Below are 15736 nucleotides of genomic sequence, written 5' to 3'. Positions count from 1 at the left end.
AGAAAGTGCAGTACTGGTTCTATTAATTATTTACATAGTTTATGTATTTATTATGATATGTTTAACCTTTTCTTGACCACTTATCTTAAATGTTCGAAACAGCCCATCTGTAATGTTGAATATTAATTCTGTATTCCATACAGTATCTAGTGTATAATTACATTTGGAACCCCCCTCTAAAAATCCTGCATTTGCCACTGCCTAAAGAATGTTGGTCATTCAGTCCTTCAGCAATGTTACTACTTAGAAGTAACTTGAAAGGCTTCATTCTCATAATGTGTCTGTGCATAAAAACAGGGCAGAATTTTAGGACAGGACATTAATCCTCAATTGGTACAAACCATGATGGTTAAATGCCATATTTAGATATTTTGTCATCAAAGGTTGAAAACCAATGGAGCAAGAGGTTTGTAGCATAAGTATACAACTCCTGCATGCAATTATGATCCAGTGCTGCATCCTAGCATGTAGAATGAGATCACTTGCAACTCCATCGGCCGGCTACATGACCCATGGGATAATGCAAGCTGGCTGCAGCAGCACCTACAGCGAAGCCAGTAAATCTCCATCGAAAGACAGAGATCCCAACCTTGTCACTCTCCAAAGATGGAGGTGACATAAATAATAATAAAGACAAAGAAGGAGAGGTTATGGACGAGAAACACTTTATAAAATCATATATTAGAACTAAGGAGAAAGCCTAGAATGGTAAATACTATAAGAGCAGAACTCATTTAGTTGTATGTCTTGTTTCTCTGTTCCAGATCCTCTTCCACCTTCACAGATTGAAGTGAGAAGAGACACTGCTGCTCCTACAAGTTTCCAGGTGTCCTGGACTCCATCTTCAGGATGGGTAGATCGATATGAATTGAAATTACTTAATAACAAAAATCAAAGTGTTCAAGAGGTTAATATATTTGGGAATAACCCAAAAAAGGAAGCTATGTTTACTAACTTACATCCTGGCACAAAATATGTTGTTACCATAAGAGCCATTTCTGGGAGCAAAAGCACTGATATAATCTCCATTACAGGTTCCACAGGTAAGATGCCAACCTGCCATGTTATTCCAATATTATCTGTGAACAAAATAATATATATATCTTCTTATCACTGCTTCATACATCCGCCCCACTGTCTATGCAAGAACACCCCATTATGACCTAGTTACAACCTCTCCATAGGCAAAACACAAAGGGGGTTTCCAGTTACCTGGAAGCATCCTTTTACCCCAGAGTAGACAGCAGACATTACATACAGTATAAAGGGCAGAATGGATCTGCAGCACATGCCCATTGGTAGAGGTCTGCTGTGTGTATATGGATCTCAGTGGTAGATGTATGAAGCAGTGATAAGGGAGGAGAAGTGATAAAGTGCCTGGTACTTTATCACCGGCCAATCAGCTCCTAGCTGTTCCTTTTTCAACCCAGCCTGTAACTTAATAGTCCGGAGCTGATTGGCCAGTGATAAAGCACCAGGCACTTAGGGGCAGATTTATTAACCTTGGAGAAGAGATAAACTGGAGATAAAGCGGAATATTCTGCGGTCTTCCTGAGTCAATCTGGATCCATAATTTGCTGGATAATTCTCCGGGACTCGGTCCATCCTCCTCCTACAAAAACATACAGGAGAGAGATTGCCCAACTACACACTTGGTAACTATTCAACTAATACCGGTGCACTTGAAATGTTTCTTTTGCTCACCCACTGGAGCATTGCTTCCCCAGATTACCCCATACACCCCCCTCAATTTGGTGAAAAAGAGAATTCTCTATTATAGTCAATTTCAAATGTTTTTTATTTATGTATAATAAATGTGTTTTATTGATAAACTGTATTAGTTTTTTTTTTTTCAGTCAAACCCAGCGCTGTATACTTTCCATTTTTCTATTAGGCCTCCATATGTCTGAAGAACTGAATTACATAAACTGCACTTTGTTTGGGGCAGACTATGGGCTAGATGCACTAAGCTTCAAAAGTGATAAAACAGCCAGCCAGTTAGCTCCTACTTGCCATGCCAGCAGGAGCTGATTGGTTGTTTTTTTAGCACTCTCCAATTTATCACTTTTGATGCTTAGTGCATCTGGCCCTACTGTATATCTTGTAACAAGCTAATTATGCATCCTTCATGGTCTGGTGACAATGAAACTGTTACCCCTCCAGAAATCCTGCATCTGTCCCTATTCTTAAATTTATCTCCTGTATAATAGCATGCATAGCTGTTCCTTCAGGTCACTGCGATTGTCTAAGCAATTTCTCTCTTCTCTTATTTTAGTTCCAATGCCTGTGAAAAGCATTGATGCTATTAGTAAATCAGACAGCATTCGTGTATCATGGATGCCAGGTCCTGGAAATATAGACCATTACAAACTATTGTTATTGGATCAAGAAAGGACAGTTAAGGAAGTCAACCTGGATAAAGAAATCACTACATACACTTTTAATGGACTATTTCTAGGACATGTCTATAATATCACAGTCATCACTGAGGCTGCCGGCTTGCAAAACCGGAACTCTAAATTAATAAGAACAGGTAATAAATAAGCAATAAATGGAATGGTCACCTAAAATAAGTTGCCATGTTTACATCGTTTTTTAGAGCATTTTTCTTGAAGCATGAATATACAATACACCTGCTCTATTTTGTGACACATGTGGATTACTTCTGTTATTATCCAATGGTATAACATGACATTCGTTTTAACCACCATTGTGGCTACTACTGTGATGTAAATAAATGCGAGCATTACAGTACATAAAGTATTACCTATAGGAATAAATACAAATATACAGAGATCATTCATGACACAGTGTTACATTGATGTTTGTATTTCGATAAATTAACATGCAACCAGAAATAAGTAAGGCAATATTATTTATGTATGTTCTTTTAGTTTTTTTCTTCCTAGCCAATTCTCCTACATGTCATGTAATGTTCTACTTTTCTGTTAATTGCAATGTTAATTTAAATAACCACATTAGAAAGCTGTAGAGAGAAAATATTTGAACATTAAATAATATTTGACTGGTTTGGCCACATTGATACAACTTTTGTCTTTCCCTTACCTTAAGCTCCGGGTGAAGTGTCTGATTTATCTGTGGTGAATGAGGGGAGTTCTGCTATATTAAAAGTTCGCTGGAAACCACCTAGAGGGAAGCTGGATACTTACAATATTACTCTGTCTGAAAAAGGAATAATAAAATATGGCAGAACTGTAAATTCTGCCTCCACAGATGTCACCTTTAATGATCTAACACCAGGACGTCTGTATCATGTAACTGTAACATCCATTGCTGGAGACCTAAGCACTGACAAAATGGCAACTGGCAGGACTGGTATGTATTTTATCACTTATGCCATTTTGGCTAACAAACAAGAAAGATACAGATCCACAATGTATTCACCATTGTATACTAATATTTATCACAGGGCATATGTGATAGTATATGAACCTAGCTGAATGTTATTAATAATTTCACTTGCTTAACCCCTTGAATGCCAACATCTCTGTGAGAGATGTGCAAAATATACACTAAAAGTGCCAGTGTCGCTCACATTTGTTATATAAATTTAAAAAAAAAATGTTGTGTAATAAAAAAAATGATATTACTATACACCTGTAAGGTAAACATTACAGGACATTATTATGAATAAAAAAAATGTTTGCTTGGCAATTTTCACACCTTATTCTGACAATTTCACTTGGCACTCAATGGTTTAAGTTATTATTGTCCAATGATATTAAAACAAAATTATGTATTAATCGTTTTTTTTTTACAACTCCGCATGATATGTCAGTAGGCTGTATCAGAAGAACACACCTAATGCGATATTGATGCAAGGAACTATAGGCATTACATATAATTATAAATGTATAGCTCTGAACCTGTGGTTGAGAACTATAAGTTGTTATTGTGGGGGTTATTCTGATATCGCATGGGGACCGATTTTTAGCATCTGCGCATACACATGCTTGGTGCGAGCGGGCATGGTGGATTGCATGTTTGCCATCCCGCTCGCACCTAGCAGTGTGGGTGGGGGCGTGGGGTGGCGGCGAGGGCACAGCCCATGGGAACGCCCATCGTCTCTTGGGCGTTCCCATGTAAATGCTGGGTGTTCCCATTTTAATGGCCCGGTGACTCAGGTGGAGGGGGAGGGGGGGGCAGCTGTCATTAGCAGATGTCAGCTGGCCGCCCGCTTCCCGCACAGGTCTCTCGCAGATCTGAGACACCACAGATGGCAACCATAATAAGGTCCTGCATGCGACTAGAATAATAATAGGTTGAACCTACAGCTACAGTATAATTTATAAATCTATATTTTCCTCGCTTTCTTCTCTAGTCCCAGGGAGAGTGGCAGATCTGAAGATGAGCAACAATGGCCTACGATCTCTCCGAGTGAGCTGGCTGCCACCTGCTGGTGACTGGGAAAAATACCATGTTGTTCTCTACAACCAATCTATCGTATTGCTGAACAGAACATTAGAAAGTCACTATAGAGAGTTCATTATACAAGACCTAGGACTTATATCGGGAAGACAGTACGGAGTTGCCGTTGTCGTGGACAGTGGTGGTCTAATAAGTGAAGCTTACTGCAAGGGCAGAACAGGTCAGCTAATACATATTATGTAAAAGTACTGAATAATAAGCTATAAATGTTTATTATACTCATGCCTCAACGTCATGAGTATTGCCATCAGTATAGGCTTACCCACCAACTATCTACATACTTCCCAATACTGGAAGTGTACAAACACAAGTCTGTGCCACTGAAAGCAAGACATTTGGGAGGAATGTTTCTGTCCCTACTGTGTGTACACTTATTCATTCCTGGTTTGTCTTGAAATGAAAAAAACAAAAACAAAATGACATTTCAGGAAACATGGGTTACGTCTTTGTTCCTTCTTTTCGCACAGCTCCTCAGGCTGTCCTTCAGCTCCGCGTTAAGCATGCAAACGAATCATCGTTCAGTGTCGCATGGATAACGCCACTTGCAGAGTGGGACAGCTATGTGGTGTCACTTGCAGACAGGGATCTTACTCTCATTAACAAAGTTCTCGCTAAGGAAGCCAAAGAGTACACTTTTAGTGAGCTGGTGCCTGGAAGAAAGTATACGGCCAAGGTTACAAGCATCAGTGGGGATCTCAGCAGCTGGACTTCTGTTGAAGGAAGAACAGGTAATATATAAGATAATTCATGTATGGCATTGCTGGAAAATGTGAAATGCAGTGGGCCATCATTTCTAATTAAAGAATAGCATAACTAATAGGTAAATAAATAAATAAAGGAATAAATAAATAAGTGTATAAGATACACAAATACTGGGCAGCTTTATCTTACACTGCAATTAAGATTTGAAATTAGGCACATCTTTCCCAAATCTAATGGGCCATACACACAGGGTGATTACAGCGCCATTTCTAAGAGATCTGTCTAGATTGCTTAGAATTAAAGCATGGATTGCACCGTGTGTATGGCTCATGATGATGTGCGGTCCCGTGCGTTGCTGTCGCCTGACCAGATGTATACTGCATGCAGTATAAATCTAGTCTGAGTGATCTGTGCTTAACTAGATCGCTCTGCACACTGCTCCCGTCACCCTGTGTGTACACTGCATTCATCTCTATACACATTTTAAATCTGCCCAACTCTGGTGCAGCCTGAATTTTCTCAGAATCAGCAACACAGCCCATTCCATTAGGTACAAAATGCTCTGCTCCTGATTTTCCCCCTTAATGAATAGTTGCCATACAGAGCAGAGCATTTTGTATGTAGTGGAATGGGTCATGTTAGAGGGTATGGGTTATATGGAAAACTTTAACTGAGAGTAAAGGTTCATACACACCGGGTGACCGCCGACAAGCCAGCGGGGACCCAAGGGAAGCCGTCGGAAGGGGACCCCTTTCGCAAATACAGATGGCGGGTGGCGGGGAATGGCGGGGAATGGCGGCTGGCGTCGCCATCGCTATCCCCTGCAATGAAGAGATCCGCTCCTTCTGTAAGTTGCTTCAGTTCAAAGTCTCCCAGTGTGTATTGGCCTTAACAATAGATCAAAAGCTGATGACATACAGCAACTATGGGTCAGTTTGTACCCAGAGGATGTACTTCATATATAACAGAGAAATAGAAGAATACCAAACTTGGCTGTTATAACATGTGCTCCTGATGTGTGACTTAACAGTGTGCAGTATGATGGAAGTACAGTATGTAGTTACATTCCTTGGGGCAGATGTATTAAGCCTGGTGAAGTGAAAAAGTGGAAGGTGATAAAGCAGCAGCCAATTAGCTCAAAATTTTCATTTTCGAAACCTAGCCTGTAACATGGCAGTTATGAGCTGGCTGGAAGCTGCGTTATCACCAGTCACTTTATCAATTTACCAGGCTCTATAAACCTGTCCCCTTCTGAGTTTGTTCTTCTGAAAATAAATTGAAAAATAATGATATTATATATAATATATGTTTACATATCTAACCTTGTGTGCAGTTCCATCTCAGGTTATTAAGCTGAATGTAACCAATCTGGGGACAACTACCAGCCTGTACACTGACTGGACAAGAGGCCGGGGTGATGTGGACACTTTCCAAGTCCTGCTCATACATGAGAATATTGTTATAAAGAATGAGAGTGTATCCAGTGACATCAGTAAATATCAGTTCCACTCCTTGAAACCAGGAGGCCTGTACTCTGTGGTGGTGACTACTATCAGTGGAGGCATCTCATCTAGACAGACTCTAGCAGAAGGCAGGACAGGTAAGAGAATGATTATTCTGCATGCCATTATATAACAAGCACACTGCTGTCAGATAATATAAAGGACTAACTAAGTGGCCTCTAGGTGTATAGAAATTGGAGAAGTTTGGGACCCCTGACAATGACTGTTGTCACCACATTTCTTTTCAGCTTTTTCAGTCTCACTTTTATATAATAAATTTTACAACATTTATAAAGTTCCAACTTAATACGCAGAGCTGAATTATAAGATACAGGTTGAGTATCCCGTATCCGAATATCCCGTATCCGAATTATTCCGAAAACCATACATTCCAGAAAGTGAAAAAAAAAATTTTTGTTAAAAACTCACTGGGGACATTTGTAACAGCACTACTGAGGACATGATATGTAACTGGCACTATATATGTGCAAGACAATGATTGCTTGGCCTTCAAATTCAATATCTGAGATAGTACACAAACTTTTTTCATGTTCTTGAAACCTTGTTTTTTGAACAAATAAAATATATTTGTGTGCATTTCATGTGTTTGATGTGTTTATACAACATAAATGCAAGATACTTCAAAATACATCATTGAAATATTAAAATATTCTGAAATACGGAATAATCCGTTATCCAAAATTCTCCTGGTCCCGAGCATTTTGGATACGGGATACTCAACCTGTACTATGAATATTTCTATAAAACCAGTTATAAAAGATTACACCACAGAAATGGTATCTTTAATATTGTCTGTAATGCAGATAAGCTGCATAGAACAATTTCCATTTTATGTCTGATGCTAAATTGAACAAATGCCTTTTGCATGTTATCACAGTGATTATGCTCTTGAAAAAAACACTTACAGTACCCAACATTGCATAACATGGGACCACTGGTGGCTGCTGTCCCTGGGGTGCAGCACCAACCAAAGATTGCAGGGAAAGCCAGCCAGCACATACCAACATACATGTAAAGTTGTATGTAAGATGTCTTGGCAGCCTTCTTGGGGGGTTAATAGCGCCGCTACAGCACAGGACGCAGGCTTCCAGTGCTCAGCCTGTTTATCATCGATAACTTTGTCCCTAAATCCCATTGACTAGTTTCACAGGAGTTGGGGATCTTTTGCACAGAGAAGGCAGACTTGTTAAGTGAATAGAGGTAGTATAGTGTAGTGGCGCTTTGCCTATATCAATGGAGAATGATTAGTAAGGAATACGTAGCTTCGAAGTTTCCTTTGGAGATCTGGTGGCTTTTTTACCGACGATAAAAGCCACCAGATCTCCAAAGGAAACTTCTAAGCTAAGTATTCCATACTGATCATTCTCCGTTGATATAGGCAAAGCGCCACTACACTATACTACCTCTTTGCTCTTGAACCTATCCCTGTGGGTTAGGGGTCCTACCCACAGTATAGTGAGGCAGCTGCCTTAAGTGAAGCACCCAAGTATTCCCCACCAACCTTTTTTTCCATGTTAAGTGAATAGGCCATGCACAGGATATCAGACTTACAGCAAGAATGACTGTTTAATTAGACAAGATCAGCAACTTTGCAAGGTCCATAGTTATGTGAACTTAATCAAGTAGTTTCCTTCCTTTCAATGATTATGTCCTGTACTTAAGGAACATAGCTAAATACTTTTGAACAATGGATTGTTTATGTAAATGCAAATGGTAAAAAGAGAAGTGATAACGTGCATTCTTAGTCACGATCAAATGTGTAGCGTGTTTGTCATGTGGCCTGCAGTAGGCGGGCAAGTTGTGTGCATATTACATGTGAAATACTAAATACAGTATGGGCAGTTCTGAATTAAGCCTTCGGGGGGGGGCGCGTCACTTTAGACAGGGGGCCCCTCCCACTTGTCATTACTGGCTGCAAACTGCACGGGAGAATATTACACCTCACAGGCTCAGTGCTGCCTCTGATTAAAAAAACAAACACTCCCATGACAAGGCCACTGCTGCTGTACTCCGTGAGAAGTATGTGATGAGCTCCACCAATCACAGCTCAGTGCATGCCTCTCAGCCTCTGGCCTCCTATGCAAAGTCTCATGGGACTTAGTCAATTCCCAGTAATGCACTGCACACTTGTGCGGTCAGTGTGCCTTGGCTCCCGATGCTCAGCACCATTAATCATTGTCACATGGGCAAATAGGTGAAGCTGCAGCACTACCCCACTCCCATGCACAAAACCTTAAGCTAAAAAAAATATGAAAATACATGCCGACCACAGGAGGGCCCTAGATCGAGAGGGGTCCAGGGGTACTGACCACCTGAAACTCCCCCCTTCGCCCTTGATCCGGCCCTGAGTATGGGCATTTTTACCAAATGTCATGTTTATTTTAGGGAAATTTTGGTCCAGTCAAAACAAAATATTATCCATACTCTACATTTCAGATTACAAATGCAATGTAATATTACAGTAGCAAATACATAAAAAAACATATATTTGAAAACAAGAATGATGACGTATAAATAAATATATATATTTATTCCCAGGGCCACTTTTAGTCCCCAATCCGCCCCTGAATACAACTGAGGGTCTGAGTCCCAAATCAAGTTAGAAAGTGCTGCCAGACATCTAACATCACAATGGGAGCAGACCTCATAGTGTTTAGTAGTATTCCCATATTTATTTTAATAACATTTATTTATATAATGCCACCAGCTCTTTACACAGTGATAAAGCAAGTTTGGGTATTAATATACACAAAGGTAAGTACACTAAACCTGATTTATGATATAGAGCTAATTTATTTCAAAGACAGTTGCCAATTTGTTAATCACTGGTAGCTATGGTTTCATACTGTACTAGTACAACAATGCGACCATTGTTCTTATCCCAGTTCTCCTCTTTATATTATAGTTCCTTCTAGTGTATCTGGCGTCACAGTCAATAACTTTGGTCGGAGTGATCATCTTAGCATATCCTGGCTACCGGCTGTTGGTGAAGTTGATACATATGTGGTCACATTAACTCATCTAAGGGACAGTCTTCCACCTCTCACACTGTCAAAATCTATTACTGAGAGCTCCTTCGGCTCTCTGACTCCTGGACGATTATACAACGTGACTGTAACAACGCGGAGTGGAAAGTTTGAGAACTATTCTTTCAGCCAAGAGTGGACAGGTACAAAAAATACATATTGAATAGCAGTAACTTGGAATAAGTTGCTATACAAATAGTGAAGTGATGTACTGCAATTATTATAAACATAAATTGCATATTAATTACTAATTGCTACATTTCAGACATTGCATACAGTAGTTATCATAAAGCTGAAAACGATTATTGAGCTAGATCTATTTACTACTATTTTTTTTATTTGTTACTATATATATATATATATATATAATGAAGTTCAAATGAAAGAATTGCAATGTAACATTGTCGCTATGTAAATGTTATCTATTTAATTTATTGTTGGGTTTTACAATCGTTAGTAACTGGTCTATTCAGGGACGGCTCCACCACTAGGCAAATCTAGGCACTTGCCTAGGGCGCCGGCCACCGGAGGGCGGCATTTTGCCCCCCGTGCCACTGGGGTACCTGTCCTGCGGCGCTGTGTATTTAAAGCTGGCGGCGGAGGCAGCGAGGGGTCCCTGCAGTCAATAAGAAATAACAAGCGCTATCCGCCGGGCTATGCGGAAGCGCTTCTTTTGTGAAAACACTGTCCGCACGCTGATTGGCTGAGATTCAGCCAATCAGCATGCGCCGTGTGGCCAGTGTTTTCACAACAGAAGCGCTTCCGCATAGCCCGGCGGATAGCGCTCGTTGACTGCAGGGACCCCTCTCTGCCACCGCCGCAGGACAGGTACCCCCCTCCCCCGGCACCGGGGCGCCCTACTCGCCTGGGGCGCTCCGGTGCCTTGCACCGGCCCTGGGTCTATTATATGGTGGTTGTTTACCAAACACATTGACTGTTTTACAAGTTGAAATAGTTTTGTTATCCATTGCTTGTGTTAAGATCATGGTACTGATTTCAACCTACTTTATGGTTTTCTGTTATATATTTTATTTGTAGTCCATTTATACAGAAAAATACCATAACCTTTTTTTCCCCCAGTTCCCTCTCCAGTTCAAGGGCTAACAGTGACCAATGAAGCCAGAAGTGACTACCTAAAAGTGTCCTGGCTGCGGGCTGTTGGAGACTTTGATCAGTATAAAGTCACTATTAAGAACAACAATGGCTTCCTTAAAACTGAAATAGTCAGCAAATCAGAAAATGAGTGTGTGTTCACAAACCTGGTCCCTGGCCGACTGTACAGTATAACCGTTAGCACAAAAAGTGGAAAATATGAGAGCAGCGCTCTGGCTAGTGGGAGAACATGTAAGTGCAAACATACCTGTCATTTATTGATATTGTACAGTACCTCAATATTATTGGTTCTCATCATGTCTATCTCTTATCAGTCCCAGAGGCTGTGAAGAAGCTAACACTTGCGAGCAGGGGCAGTGAGGAACTCCATGTGACATGGTCTAGAGCTGATGGGGATGTTGATCGCTATGAGATTCAATTACTTTTCAATGACATGAGGGTCCTTCCCCTGATTACACTAAGTAACACAGCTGCTGAATACCGCTTCACCTCTCTCATACCTGGTCGCCTTTACAAAATAGTTGTATTGACATTCAGTGGTGATGCGCAGAGATCGACATTTGTGGAGGGATTAACAGGTATGACTCTAGCATACAGGCTACCAAATCTTAAAAGAATGATTCACTTGGTAAGAATTGTATCATCAAATAGACAAAGTACAATCTTGAATGAATTCATTAAAGTACTAATATAACTTGCTTTCCTTTGTGAAAGCTTATTACGATTATACTGTACATAAAAACTTTCCGATCTCATAATAAAATTGCATAGCTACACACACACACACATATATATATATATATATATATATATATATATATATATATATATATATATATACTTCTACAAGTCAGACCCACACATACTATAACAGAGCAAAATACAAAAAAGATTCATGACATGCAGCCTTTTCATCAGAGCATAAAGCAATAACAGATTGCACTACACAAGACACTGTGGAGTATATTTTACTAAGCATTGGGTTTAGATAAAGTACCAGACAACCAGCTCTTAGCTGCCATTTTTCAAACACAGACTGACACATGGCCACTTCAGAATCAGAACCATAATAAAGGTGCAAACTCCTGTAAATTACTGTATATCTGCATACACATTTATGCAATTTCTTATGGTCGGTGAGTTCTTATGTCATCACTCTTTATTACAAAAATGTATATTTTAACTAATGGTGTGATCCTAATTATTTCTGATATGGAAAATCTTACACTTTTATGCATGCGTGATTGTTCTTTTGTATCAGTTCCAAGTGCTGTTAAGAATATTCACATTTCACCAAATGGAATGACAAACAGTCTAAAGGTGACCTGGACGCCTGGGGGAGGTGATGTAGATTCATACACTGTTACAATCTTCCGTCAGAACAACCAGATAGAGTCTCAGACTATATCCAAGCACATCTATGAACATACCTTTAACAAACTGGACCCAGGAGAACAGTACAGCATTGCGGTGCAGACAAATAGTGGCGGTTTACACAAAAACCTGACATCCTTTGGACGAACAAGTAAGTCAATATTCTGGACAATCTTGATTGCTTAGAGCAGTAAAATACAATATACGGTATGTTTAACATAGATAAATATGGCATATCTTATTTAACTTTATATTGCAGTGCCTGCTCGAGTTCATAAGTTGTTGGCAGATAATATGTACAACAGCCACTTGTTGGTGGTGAGCTGGCAAAGTGCACCAGGAATTGCAGACAGATATGACCTTCTTCTCCTTAATGACCAAGGAGTTACGATAATCAATAAATCTGTATCAGCCACCACAAAATCGCACAAGTTTGAAGATCTAATCCCAGGAACAAAGTACAGGATCCGAGTGTTCACAGTCAGTGATGGCCTTTTCAGCACAGCAGAAGAAACAGAAGCACGAACAGGTATTTGACACTTATTATTCTTGCTATTTTACTAAAAACACTAACTGTATACAGCAACAGCGTAGAGCAATGGCCATCAGATAGAATGTCCTATAGTAGGAAAGTTAAAACGGTGGTTCAAAAATTCCATAAGCTTTCTTAATGAGGTCAGTTTCCTCCAGGGAGCACTTGAAGGTCCAAAAAATCTTGTTGTCTTGTTAATGAGGGTTGGGATTTCGCAGCGTGGGTTCAGTTAAAAAAAAACTCCTGTCACCACAAATGAGGGACATCCAAAATGAAATGCCAGAAAGTATTTCTATAACAATAGCGAGGTGGTGAAAGATCTATAGCCATATAGAAGTGATACAGAAACTCAAATATGTTTAATTGTTTTCGATATGTAGAAGAATTTTAAATGTGCCCATCTGTATTGCAACATGGGATTTTCAATGTGGACAGTAACTTGGTAATTGTGCTATACTCCCTGCACAAAATCAGGCCCAGAATGGGTACTACAGTACATACAGAAAGAGCTAGTTCCAAGTACTGAGCCTCGTACTGTGACTTGTGGTACCCCATATGGAGATGTAGCCATCCTGGAAGCATCCAGGTACCAGATAGCAATTAGGCAACATGATAGTATCTCTACAGGATAACCACATCCTGATGATTCATGTTATTAATAACTCTGTGTGTACCCAGTAACAATATGTTGGTCAAAGCAGTAGGGTTCCCTAAGAGTAAATAATAGGGATTAGAGGACACAATCAAAATAATTACAGAAATTTTGATTTAAAATGCACATATATATACTGTATAACCGAAAGTTTGGACATCCGTACAATTCTGGCAGACAATCATAGAACTAAACGGGATGCAGTTTAAATCCCAGCAGTCGGGATCCCGGCGTTCAGAATCCCGACGCCGGAATCCCGACCGCCGAAATCCCGACCGCCAAAATCCCGACACTTTCTCCCCCCGTGGGTGTCCACGACACCCTCGGAGGGAGAATAAATTAGCGTGCCGAGCGTAGCGAGGCACCAGGCCCGCTGCGTGGCGAGCGCAGCGAGCCTGCAAGGGGGGGCGATCCACGTCCCCCCCTTGTCGGGATTTCGGCGTTCGGGATTCCGGCGTCAGGATTTTGAACGCCGGGATCCCGACCGCCGGCTTTTCATGCCGAATCCAAGTATTATTTATAGCAAAACCTGTAATAAAATAATTATTAGTGTCAAGCTAAAATGGTGTATTCTGTTTCTGTCTGAGTGTTACTATTCATTTAAACATGCTTTATTTAATTTCTGATGTGCTTAACTCCAGTCCCAGCTGCAGTGACAAGTCTAAAAATCACAGGGAACAGCACAGACACCCTGTCATTCACATGGATTAGCTCAGAAGGAGAGCTGGATAACTATGACATCTTCCTCTACAACCCAGACAACACTCTGCATGACAGGAAGTCTGGTAACCAAGTTCTCCGACACTGCTCATTCCAAGGGCTGCTGCCCGGCCGCCTCTACAAAATGGTCATTGTTACTCACAGTGGATCGCTGACAAATGAGGCTTCCATCTATGGGAGGACAGGTAAGATTAATAGTCATAACAGCCTTTACTGTCATATCAATATTAAAATGTGTCTTTACCACAACTCTTAATTATAAAATGGCATGTACAGAATGCTAGTAATATTAACAGTGTAATAGAGGAGTCTCTAGGAGAGTACTGTGCCACATGCTTAATCCTCCTCTTCACATGCCCTTATTATAGTCTCTTCATCTTATAGTAGGGTGAAGCCTGTCAAGCCTTGGTGATAGATTAAATGGAATAGGGATAATGCACCAACCAATCAGCTTCTAATTGTCATTTTCAAGGCTGTGCTAGAAAAATTACATTTAGAAATTGTTTGGTTTGTAAGTTATTGCTCCCCACTTCATCGCTTGATACATATCCCCCTTTCTCTGAAAAGAAAAAAAAAATATGTGTGGGAGAGATACAGGAAAATGATCCCTGTTTTACTAGTGTATGTTTTAATGATTTTAATTGTTTTTTTTTTGTCTCTTAACAGTTCCTGCCCCGGTGAGATCCCTGCACGCAGCAGACACATATGCATCTGATAGTCTGCTGTTTAGATGGATCACAGCCCTGGGAGACGTAGATATGTATGAACTAATACTATATAACCCTAATGGTACACAGAAAGAAAGGTTACAGGGAAAGGATCTTAGTGAAAGCCATTTCCAGAAACTGGTTCCCGGAAGGTTGTACAAGTTGGTGATAGTAACGCACAGTGGTGACCTGACTAATAGAGCTACTGCAGAAGCAAGAACAGGTACTTGGAATATAGAAGTTGTACTTAGCAGCCACCATCATTAATCTATGAACACCCTACTAGAAATGTCCTTAGTGCACAAAGCAGATTCAGGTAGACATTGAACGACTGATATTGCAAACCTACAGACAATACTTTTCACATACAGGCTTTCACTCATATTATTACATATCCATTTGTACCATTATTCAAATGCTTATATGCTGACACAAGATATGCTCAATAATAGCATATTTCACTTTGTGCAAATACAGCCGACCTTGTGCACACAAAGGTACACATCCACAGTTCTCATTGGTGGAAGTGCAGTCTGACCATTAAGCATCTGAAACATGATTTTCATTATAGTGTCAGACTTAAGCACCACTTTAAGGGGCCTATGCATCATTGGTGACCGGCCCCCAATGATTAAGCATCCAATTTGCCAAAAATTACAGCAGGGTATACCTATCATCTGAGGAATTCAGCATTGCTTCTGTGTGGGCACAGATACTTCAAAAAGCAGCTGCCCCCAAGATCGGTAATACTGCTACTTTAGTGGCAGAATTATTTACCACCCTCATTGCCAGATTCTGCGCTTACTGTATGTGACCTAAGCTCACGCATGCTTACAGGTGCTGGTCAGACAGGAGGCAGCCGAGGAATTTGCTCAGCTACCGCTAAGCAATGCCGGATCACCTTCCCATAGGAAGAAGCAGGGCTCCTGGAACAAATG

At 40.4% G+C, this 15736-nt stretch overlaps 1 protein-coding gene across 2 annotated transcripts in view; it reads left to right on the top strand.

The window, feature by feature from the left end:
* Positions 1-15736, top strand: part of PTPRB (protein tyrosine phosphatase receptor type B) — a 108293-nt gene that overhangs the window by 59505 nt on the left and 33052 nt on the right. For both annotated transcript variants that reach the window (XM_083182540.1, XM_083182541.1), the window contains 13 exons: positions 765-1043; positions 2276-2533; positions 3073-3336; positions 4343-4609; positions 4917-5177; positions 6485-6751; positions 9580-9843; positions 10781-11044; positions 11128-11391; positions 12075-12338; positions 12447-12716; positions 14013-14276; positions 14758-15021. In XM_083182540.1, the coding sequence (XP_083038666.1) occupies positions 765-1043; positions 2276-2533; positions 3073-3336; positions 4343-4609; positions 4917-5177; positions 6485-6751; positions 9580-9843; positions 10781-11044; positions 11128-11391; positions 12075-12338; positions 12447-12716; positions 14013-14276; positions 14758-15021 (3450 nt within the window). The remainder of the gene's footprint in view (positions 1-764; positions 1044-2275; positions 2534-3072; positions 3337-4342; positions 4610-4916; positions 5178-6484; positions 6752-9579; positions 9844-10780; positions 11045-11127; positions 11392-12074; positions 12339-12446; positions 12717-14012; positions 14277-14757; positions 15022-15736) is intronic.

The sequence above is a fragment of the Crinia signifera genome, chromosome 4 (genome assembly GCF_055691185.1).
Source record: "Crinia signifera chromosome 4, ASM5569118v1, whole genome shotgun sequence".
NCBI classification, from domain to species: domain Eukaryota; kingdom Metazoa; phylum Chordata; class Amphibia; order Anura; family Myobatrachidae; genus Crinia; species Crinia signifera.
This window is presented reverse-complemented; position numbering and strand designations above follow the sequence as displayed.